Genomic DNA, 10,738 nt, shown 5'->3' with positions numbered 1-10,738 from the left:
TTATCTCTGCAGTCCTGTGAGGTGAACACTTGTCCCCATGGTGTCCCCTGAGATGACTGCTGGTCACTTCTTGCTGAGCAGCTGAGAGGCCATTCACAGCCCTCTGTCCTGTGCAGGTGCATGTGACACTGTCGGTGTCTGCTCACAGAACCAGGCTTGTGTGGGTGGTCACAATGTGCTCATTGGAAATTCTTCCAGATGTCTCCCACTGTTGCAGTGGATCTGTTTTAAAGTTCTGCTTTAGCCCTTCTGCTTCTCTACTGAATGTACTTCTCATGTTTGGAGTTTTTTTCACTTCCTTTTTTGCTTACAACTTCTTCCTCCTTCATATTATCACTTCTCTGGTGTGAAAATTACCCAAGGGGACAGGGGGCTGTTGGTCCACACAGATCATTGGTCCTCAGAGTTCCCTCAAGTGATGATGGTCCTCAGAGTCACCCCCAGGTTACCACTGGTCCTGACAGTTCCCTCAGGTGACTTGGTCCTTACAGTCCTCTCAAGAGATTACTGGTCCTCACCTTCCCCCTGCCCTGGAGCACTATAGGACTTTGAAGTTCTCATGTGGCCACTGGTCCTCAAAGACCCCAAAGGTGACATTTGTCCTTGTAATCCCTCTGAGGTGGAGGCTGTAAGCCCCAATTCATGCCTGGGTAAGTTGGGGTGGGGTTGACAGGGATGCCTCTGGGTGCCATACTTGGTGGGTGGGTGAGCAGCAGGAACTGCTGCACTGGGCTGTGATGAGGTGCCTTAAGAACCCTCTAAAATGTCTGGGTGGGGCATGTTATTGTAAGGTCTGTTAGGGGATGTGAGCAAACGCTTGCAGACACCCCCCTGGTACCAGGTGTTTGTGTGTGTGGTACTACAGGGTCTCTTGGGAGGTCATTCACATGAACAGCTTTCCTCAACAGGCTTCCTCACTGGCTGCACCTGCTTTCCAGGTCTTCCCTGGAAGTCATGTCCACAGCAAAGAAGTTCATCTGCCTGTCCCAAGTCAGCAGGGGCTGGCAGAGGCTTGGTGTCATTCCTCTTGCAGCAAGGTCCTTGAGCCCTGTGATGCCAGCAGGTTCTGGCTGCTAGGGAAACACAGTCCTCACCCCAGCATTGTGGTTTCCAAGGTCTAGCCAGGGGACAACAAACACCATTGGATTTGTGGTGGATATTTGTGGTGGCCACAAGCCAGCCAGATTTTCTGGCTTGCACATGGCTGCCAGACTTATCCCAGGAAACTCTGCAGGAAGTTGTCCAGTGAAACCAAACGTTTTGAAGCTACGTGTTCAAGTTGGTTGGGAGCATGAATTAACCTGCCTTCCTGTGTGTGTGTGTGAACTCTGCTTCTTTGGTGGGACATGGGCTTCTTTTGTCTCCTTTATTAGGAGCCTTGGGGTCACTTTATCCTCATGTGCACAGTTGCTTATTTCCATGCAGTATGTGAGAACATGTTCATATATGCACAGGCACATACGTACATGCCTTGGTGCTTTCTGCAATTAGTGTCAATAATTCAGCGGTGTTTCAGCTTCTATATGTGGCAAAACCTCTGCAAGCCCATTCAACAGCTAAGGAAAGGCACATGATCTTAGTGAAAATATGAATGGTTTATTTCCTTTTCATACACATCTGCAGCTCCCACACATTACACCAGAGTTTCAGTGTTACTCAGCACTTTGTAAAGCCATTTATGTCCAGGTTCTTTTAGTCTGTGTGGAACAGTTCAGTCTCAGCACAAATAAAGGCATTTTTAAGGAAAAAACAGTACCCCAAAGTGACAGTAGAAGGGGACAGCTTTTCACCTTCTGACAAAACTGTTACTGAAGCAGAACCAGGAGAAATTGCCATTGGGCACTGAGGTGCCCTAGAGCACCAGTGGGTAGACAGGTCAGTGGCACAAGCTAAGAGATGATCACGTGAGGAGGTCTCAGACTTGCATTTGTGTTCGTTTAAAAAATTCAAGTGAGTCAAAACCTCAGGTTTCTCTTGCCGTGTTTCTCTTGTGCATCTCTGAATTGAGTTAGTCTTGCAATTGACAATGCCCAGAAGTTAGGTGAAGCAGAAAAATGTAGTTCTTCTTGCTGTGAAGGCAGTGGGAGGGGATGGGGACTGCTGGCTCCCTTCTGAGCTAAGCCTCTTTGCTCAGGATGGAATTCCTGGACTCTGATTCCTGCATCTGCTGGTGCTTTCTGAAATGAGAGGGAGACAGCTCTGCTCAATGGCAGAGACCTTGTAGGAGTGCAGACAGCATCTGACAGGACCAAAGCAAGAGCTTTGCTGCTCAGTGCAGAAATCCCCTGGGCATTTCCACTCCTCTCTCACTGCTGTTCCAAGGGGCAGACAGGGACTCACCTTTGTCTCCACACCCAAAACACTGACATGGCAGCTATGGCCATGGCTGCAAGCAGCCCAGCCATGAGCCCTGTGATCAGCACCACTTCTGAGTTCCCTGGGAAACATAAGGAGAAGCTGCCATGAACTTTCTGGGCTTTGCTCCATCTTGTGGGGCAGGGTGGCTCAGGCTCCATGGGTGTTCCGTACCCCATGGGATGAGGAGGCTGCGGGTGCCCAGGCTGCGGTGGCGCACACGGCAGGCGTAGCTGTGCCCGTCACGGGGGGTCACGGCCAGGACACTGCGGAGCTGGTAGGTGAGGTCAGCGTTGGGCAGGATGCTGCTGGTGTTGAGTGCCGGGCCCGGGGGCACCTCCTGCCCATCCCGCAGCCAGGCCACACTGATGGGACGGGGGTAGAAGCCAGTGACATGGCAAACAAGCAGCAGCTGGGCTGGGCTGGGGGTGCGGCCGAAGACCGTGGCCACGGGCAGCTCTGGGGAATGAGAGCAAAGGGGTGGGGCAAGGCTGGGCCCCAGTGTGGGGGGCTTTGGGGTGGCTGTTGCAGGGTCAGGGTGGTCTCACCTTGTCTCTCCACAGCTGCCCTCCCATACTGCAGGAGCACTTCCATGTCATCGACACAAGTATCGTTGAAGACGATTTCCACCAGCTCACTCAAGGCGGTGTAGTTCTGGAGAAATGACTGGACATACCGTGACAACTTGGTGTCCTGGGAGAGGGTCCAAGTGATGTTCTCTGTGTTGAAGCTGAGGAAATCCTCACCATTGTAACCCACATAGGCAAAGGCCTGGGAGGTTCTGTTGGGGTACAGCACGCAGCCTGCGATGCACTGAACCACAAAGGGGTCTGGTGGGGCAGAGAGGAGAGAGAAGTGCATGAGGGGCTGGGATTTCTTTCCTGCACACATGGTCAGTGTCTCCTATACACCACCAGCACCATCAAATCACTCCTCACTTCCCAGCTGCTTTTCAGAAAGGGGATGCAGGGTGGGCACTCACAGGGGACGTCCTTTTGCGCAGCCTTTTCATTGATCAGATGGTGGAACTGCTGTAAATAAATCTTAAGCAGGTTATCAATGGTGTCCCAGTCAGCGTAGGGCAGGGCTGGGTGCACCCAGGGCTGGCAGAAGTGGATGGACCGTGTGTGTTTATCAAGAAAACCAAGTTCGATGTCTTCCAGCAGGCCCAGCCCCTCCGTTTCCACAAACGAGGTGTTTTGGAAGGTGGTGGTCTGGAGCAGACGGATAGTGAAGGTCCCTACATGAGACAAGGGTTGACAGGGAGGAGATGGGACTGGGAGAAGAGGGCTGAGGAAAGTGTAGGAGCTGAGGGATGGATCCTTGAGGTTGCAGGGATCCACAGGTCCCCCATAAGCCCCTTACAGCCTTTACAGCCCCAGTTCCCATCCCCTGAACCCACCTGGGATAGCCATTCCTGCTGAGGAGGAGGTGTGGAGCCAGGGACAAGGAGGAGTAAGGAGGGTGGGGAGCTGGGACACCCCTGTGGAGTCCCATGGAGGTAGATGTGCATGAGCCAGGGGTCCCACTTACCCTTGAGGTTTGCCCATGCCCCAGAGAGGAGGACGAGGTAGAGGAGGAGGGAGCAGCAAGGGGCCTGCATGGTTCCAGCAGTGAGGCCCAGAGTGTGCAGCAGCTGGTGCAGCAGCAGGAAGAACAGACTGTTGAGAGATGTGGCCTCAGAGGTCTCCTCAGGCTGGCTCTGCCCGGGCAGCTCTGCCGGTGCCAATGCCCCTGGCAGCCAATGGGGCTGGCACTGAGGTTTAGGGGAGGGCTCTGAGGTTCCCACTTGGAGTGAGCTGGTGCATCCTGAGTATGGATGTGAGTGCTGGGGGAATTTGATTGTCAGCAAGGTTGTTCCATTGCATGCAGGAGCAGTCTCTCATGGCTGCAGCAGCACCTTGACAATGAGTGATGTGGGTGAACTGAGTCCTTTGTTGTACCCCCCTTTCAGGGGGACGTGTCACTTGGCCATGTGCTGCATTCCTGATAGGAATGTCCCTTACTTGTGTCTGGCATATCTGGAGCTGCATAGAACAGACATTGCCCCCTGCTCTGCGCTGCCAGGTGGGTTCACAACAACATGACTGTTTTTTCCATGGGGCAGGCAAGCCCTGTTCCCACCATAAGCCTCATGCCTGGGCTCTCTGTGCCCCCAGGCTGTGCACTGGTCCCATGCCTCTTTGTCACCTCCCAACCATCCCACAGCTAGGCCACTCTGATGAGCCACAGGTGTATAAGCCAGTGATGTGGCAAACCTGCAGGAGAGCTGGGCCATGGCCTTGGAAAACTCTGAGGGGTAAGAGAGTGAAGGAGAAAAGTTTATGGTAATATCCCTTGACCCCTCAGCACTGCTGGTCTCATCCTGGGGAAGGGACTTCCCAGAGTTGAGGTGATGAGCACTTGTAGCCTGGACCACAGCTGTGGGGTCAGGGATGGCTGCAGGAACAGCTGGAGGAAGCAGTCCTCCAGGAGCTCTTCTTGGTGTCCAAGAAGTGAAGGGACTAGATCAGCTATAGTGTGGTGGTCCCAAGAGGAAAGAGGCTGCAGGGCCTGGAAAGACCTGTTTCCCACTGACAGTCATCGGACTCCTGGAGCAGTGGCCGTTGGCTGGACAGGATCTTCAAGCTGGGATGGGGATGATCCCACCATCAAGCCCATTCCAGGGAGTTGCAGTGGATATGCACCTTCCCCCTTTCCATGGAGCTCTATCCATGCCATGGGGCCTGGGAGTTTCTTCTCTGCTTCCCTGCACCTTTCAGTGTAGGGGAGCCTGAATTCTGCCCTAAATGTCCCCACAGGGAAGGGCCTGAGGATTGGCTGCAGCTGGCAACTCGCCTTTCCTTCCCACCAGCTTTGGTGAGGAATCTGGTCCACCTCCCCAAGAGCCCCTTCTGCATGGAAACAGAAATTGTGGGAGCCTTCTCTCTGCTCTGTCCAAATTGGCAGCAGTGTCCAGTGCTGGAGGGACAATGGGGTGAGCAGAGCCTGCCTCACCCTACAATGTCCTGCATCCACTACTCCTCCCTCACCTGCAGTTTCTCTCTCCCTTTCCTGGGGGTGCTCATGTTAAGGGCAAAAGCCGAGCTGAAACCACAGCTGAGGAGAAGTCTGAGGTGGGGTGCCCTGGTAACAGTCACACTCAACAGGGGCAGAGGTATCCATGTTGTGACCCTCCCAAGCACAATTGGGAGTGTCACCATTTTTGGTGTCTCCAGCTGTAGGGACATTGGCAAAGCCCATATGGAGCTGCTGCAGGCTGAGCTCCAGCACCACATGACACTGAGTCAGACATCAGGACAAAAGGACACCAAAGCTTTTCCCTTCCATGTGAGACAAGGGAGTTAAAAATGTAGGGATTAATTTATTAGGAATAGCTAACTTGGAAATGTATATTACATTTAAAACGTATTCCGCCTGGTAGAGAAATGTATATAGTCTCTGCAACCTCTGCCATGCTTTCAACAGCAGATGAACATCTGCTTGCTGTGATAGCAAAACTGTGTGAAAGAATGCAGGACTTTTGTGACAGGAAGGAGTTTTAACCCAAACACAGGATGAGAGAAGGCAAGAATGCTAGGAGACTGAGATAAAAGGGTTGGTCAGACACCAAAACTGGCCAGGACTAGTTTTGTGGCTTGGACCATGACCAGGGGGCCAGGGAGCATGCATAAGGAGGAAAGGTGAAAAGTTCAGATGCAAAGAAGAGCTTGGAAGCCTTCATCAGACGACCACTGGTGACCCCTGAACTGGGGAAGCACAGGTGCAGACAGGACTGGTGGCTAATTACCACATGAAGCAGGGCTAGGCAGGGCCAGGGAATGAAGATGCATTAGGCACATTGCACAATCCTACTTCACAGAGAATAAACGAGGAACAATTCCCACTTTCAGCACATACAACTCTGGGCTAAGATCCCACATATGCCCAACTGCTGGATTTAATACTTATCTAATGCATAATTACAACTTTAACGAGTTGTGGAGTCTTCCATGTATCACACAGAGCTGTCCCAGAGAGAAGTAGGGATGCTGTGGTGGCCTGGTGGGCCCAGAAATGACACCAACTTCCCCAGCAGCATGACACAGGGGATGTCCAGCTATGCCACCACAAGGTCCACACCCCTCCCACTAGTCCTAGGCCCGGAGGAGAGTGTTTGGCTGTCAGGATGTCAAAGCACAGCCATGGGGCAGCCAGGGAGGGAAGATACAAGGGGCCTTTTATCTCTGCAGTCCTGTGAGGTGAACACTTGTCCCCATGGTGTCCCCTGAGATGACTGCTGGTCACTTCTTGCTGAGCAGCTGAGAGGCCATTCGCAGTCCCGTGCTGATTCATGTGACAAAACTCAAATAACATGCAGCCCCTGTCGGTCAAGATGAGGTCCAGTGTACACAATCCACTTAGATCTATTCTTATTTAATTTCTCCTTACTGCTGGAAATAATTACTAGATACAAAATTGCTAAATTCCACAAATTCCACAGGAACAAAGAAAAACTCAAAATGGAGGGGTACTCCCCCCTTTCAAGATGGCATCCCCCACAGGCAAGCATGTTTAGGGGGACAAAGGGAAAACAGAATCAGCCTTCCTCCCTACTTATCTCTCCATCAGCAAAGGCAGTTGGCACATTCCGAGAGGGGATACTCAGCAAACAGAACTCATGGAGAGATTTTACCTTCATTGTGGCAGAGAAGCAGCTGGGCTGGGGTGACTTGGTGCCTTCTTGCCTCGGTTGGGCACTGCTGGCAAGCTATGGGCAACTCAGACTGGAGCAGGGCCAGTGTTCTCTCTGGCATTGTGCTGCTGACGAGCACTCCTGGAATTTGCCTTATGGCAGCCCAAGATGCAAGAGATGAACTAAAGGGAGGGGGGAAAAGAAAAACCAACAGAAAAACCCAAAGCAAAGATTCTGCTTTGAGCAAAGACCACAAGGCAAGAGGGGTCTGCCTGCAGGACCCCTGACTTTGAAAAGGAACTCCAGCAACCCCTGTCCCTCACATGTCAACTTCCAGCCATGGCACTGGATCTTAAAGAAACAGTAACAAGTTTGGGCAGGATAGATATGGACTACAACATCTTGGGTTAGCCAGGACACATGCTCATTTGAAATAGACCCATCTGGCTTCCTTCCTGCCATTTCCCAGGCTCAGCTTCCCCTCAGACTTCTCTTGCTCATTACACTGCAAGTCACACTCGGTGCCACTGGCCAAGCACAAGGGTACAGGGTCTGTGCACAGTGTGGCCTCTTGCTTTGCCTGTGCTCCCACCTGGCTTCTCTGCGGACTGCAGTCCCTTCTGGGGTAGCCCTGGCTGGCAGGTGACCCCCCATCCTGCTGCCCACTCCCTCAGGAGGACTGGGGAGAGAGTCACAAAGGCAAATGTGAGAAAACACTCATGGGCCAAGATACAGACAGTTTAACAAGGGAAAGAAACTCTCTCAGGCAACACCTCATCACATCACATCACATCACACTGTGGCCAAGGCTGGCAGGGAACTCTGGAGGCCACTGGGCCCAAGCCCTTGCCAAGCAGAGTCACCTGCCCAGCCAGCTGCCCAGGGGCTGGCTCAAAGATGATAGATCATTTAAAAAACATAAGCATGGCGACAGAAAGCTGCCTGAGTGTGGCTTTGGCATGTCTGAAATTTTCAATTCTAACCTCATCCCATTACATATTGAATGCATAAATAATTACCCAAGTCGTAGTGCAGTGGCAAGATCTAATGCAAAATATTTATCCATCATTTTGACCTTTTTAATGCTGTGAAGCATAGTACTGGAGTGCATCTAATACTAGAAACCTCTGCTTCTTCTTTGAGGGAAAGAGTATCTTCAGCATAGGTAAGTCTGATTAAAATAACACACAGTTCCAAGCTGATTCTAGTTTTATTAGAATACCACATAACGTAAAATTGACAATTTATGACACTTAAGGGTCATAATCTTGCTCTATTCCAAAACCTCTAAGATATGAACAAAAACCCAACAGGTTGTTCTAACCCAACATCTTCAGAATGTTACTTTGAAAAAGTTAGCAAAGTAGAATTTAATTTAAAGCATTTAATAGCTGAGACATGCAATGTGAAAAGCTGAATTACAGAAGAAACAGTGCAACCCAATATTCATACTACAAATCTACCTTTCCGCAACAATTAGTACTTCCAGGTCAGTTTTTTCCACCAAAAAGATGTTGTAGTGGTGAAAAGATGCTGGGGAAACAATAACAACAAAAAAAGCACATTAGACTTCTCTGAAAATCATGAAAAAGCTAATTTCTGTCCCACAGAAAGACACAATGCCAGTACAAAACAATACAAAGGGAAACTGAAAAAATAGAGGAAACAATAACTTGTGCACTAATGGTCTGGTGTCAGTCATCAAAGGAATGGCACACATTACAATTAACAAGAAGCTTTATTTTTTAAAACACTAACAAAAACCAGCAGCTGCCAATATCCAGCTGGTGCTGTGCAGTGATGGACAGCACTCACAGGATCCAGCCTCAGCAGCATGAAATAACTCCTTTAGGCAAACAGCAGGTGTCTGCACAGTGACACTGATTTCCATTTGAAATGGTGACTTTGGGAGTCAGAGTTACAAAGTCCAGATTTGCTCAGTGGCCAAATAAAGGTCACATGAACCTTAATGGGGCTGAAGGTCCATCTGGGAAGACTCTTTTAGCTGGCACTTCTCAGCTGAGGAAAGCCACTTTGTATAAGGGCTGAGATGGAGATTCAGTGACTCTCTTATCTGGAGTTTTTCCTAAAGACAGCTCAGAAGAGGAACATTTAGTGGGAATGCTGCCCCTTAGCACAAGATAAAACAACATCCCTTTCTTTGCCTTGGGGCACTTTGGTTTAATCACAGAAAAGATGTCTCCATTCTTCAAAATGATGGAAAACAACCTGGCACTGCCAACCTTTGACATAGGCTTGGACAGTGCCAGGATTGCCTCTGCTCATCAGTGCAGGATTAGTACCTTCTCCAGAACTGTGAAAGACCTCTTCCCTCTGACTTCGTGTTTCCTTTCTTTCCTGTTTGCTCCATTTGCTGCAGCAGCTGCACTGCACCCTCAGCCTGACTGGATACTCTCTTTTGTTCAAGGGCAAATTCCACAGGTTCCCCTGTAAGAAACAGCAGCAAGAACAAACCACAACCTCACACTCTACACACTCCCTGTGTACCCAGGGGAATGAAAACTCAGTGGAATCCAGGAATTCCTTACTCACAGCAACTCAGTTGGTCACAGTCTTTAGTAAGGGATGCTGGGCTAAACTCAAGCTCATTTACTTTGGAGGAATTCTAAAAGGAAAAGGAACCCAAGAACTGTTACATAATGCTAAATTCTATTGTACAGAGATTTTTGTTGGTTTGCTTCCTGAAAGTATTAAAAAGCAAGCTCTACACTCCTTGTTGTGTGGTTTCATTTGGGGATTTTTTTCTGCTACGATGAGGACTTTCTTCACTAAGGTATTTTTACACCTCCCTCATCAGGACATAACAAGTTGTAATTCATTTAGAAGACTTTAGCATACCAGACAGTGAATTAATAGTAGCTATGGAATAAGCAGAGATTTTAAAAAACATGAAGAGAAGAGCTGTGGGAAATGCCAGTCCCTGGACAGTGCAGGCCCTTGGGCACTAGCCCTTCTAAGACATAGTCCTGGGATACAGACCTAACTCACAAGGGACAAAAATGAAAAGTGCCAGAAGCAAGAGGTGGGCCAGGGATACCCATTAGGAAGGTGATCAACAACACAAAGTACCACAAAAAACCAAAATAAGCATATAAAAACACAACAAAATCAGCAGGTAAGTTTCTAAAAGAGAGTAAACCCTAAAACAATGACAGGTCCTGACGGTGTTTCCCTTGCACTAATCTCAGAACCATTTAGGTTGGAAAGCCCTGTAAGATTGATTGCTAACCTGGCACTGCCAAAGCCAACAATAAACCCTGTCCCCAAATGCCACACCTAAACTCAGGTTAACACAAAATTCCAAACCTCTGATGACCTGAGATCTTTGCAGTTTAGTCTGAGAGCATTAATTAAGTTAGGAAAATTCTCTGGAATGACAGGCAGAGTGTCTCTTTCTTTCTTTGACTTTCACTGGTGCACTGTGTAAGTGAAAAGACATGCAGGTTTGACTACATTCATCCTGACCAGATGTCACCATCACAGGCCTGGGAGACATTTGGATGACAGCTGAAAATGCAATCCATTGAACAGTCATGTGTCTGTGGCACTTCTCTGTTCCTTGTTCCAAATCCAACATCCCAAAGTCAATCCCACTATGTAGACTGACTGATCTCCTGTTTAATGAGACCCTTCCCTTTTTGAGAAGCATTATAAAATACTGGGTGGATTTGAAACCAAAGCCATACA

General features: G+C 49.4%; 1 protein-coding gene and 1 long non-coding RNA gene across 2 annotated transcripts in view; both read right to left on the bottom strand.

The window, feature by feature from the left end:
- The window catches only part of LOC107210105 (antigen-presenting glycoprotein CD1d-like), an 8,275-nt gene extending 4,302 nt beyond the window's left edge, over positions 1-3,973 (bottom strand). The window contains 4 exon segments of the mRNA XM_033517517.1: positions 2,530-2,814; positions 2,904-3,185; positions 3,338-3,632; positions 3,635-3,973. Of these exon segments, the coding sequence (XP_033373408.1) occupies positions 2,530-2,814; positions 2,904-3,185; positions 3,338-3,632; positions 3,635-3,958 (1,186 nt within the window). The 5' untranslated portion in view covers positions 3,959-3,973.
- Positions 3,974-8,221: 4,248 nt separating this feature from the next.
- Positions 8,222-10,732, bottom strand: LOC107210079. Its single transcript, XR_001523834.1, has 3 exons — positions 9,584-10,732; positions 9,334-9,478; positions 8,222-8,563 (listed from the first exon to the last, which is right to left on the bottom strand). It is a non-coding gene; the product is annotated as an uncharacterized LOC107210079 (long non-coding RNA).
- Positions 10,733-10,738: the final 6 nt, after the last annotated feature.

The sequence above is a fragment of the Parus major genome, chromosome 12 (assembly GCF_001522545.3).
Source record: "Parus major isolate Abel chromosome 12, Parus_major1.1, whole genome shotgun sequence".
Classification (NCBI taxonomy): Eukaryota; Metazoa; Chordata; class Aves; order Passeriformes; family Paridae; genus Parus; species Parus major.
This window is presented reverse-complemented; position numbering and strand designations above follow the sequence as displayed.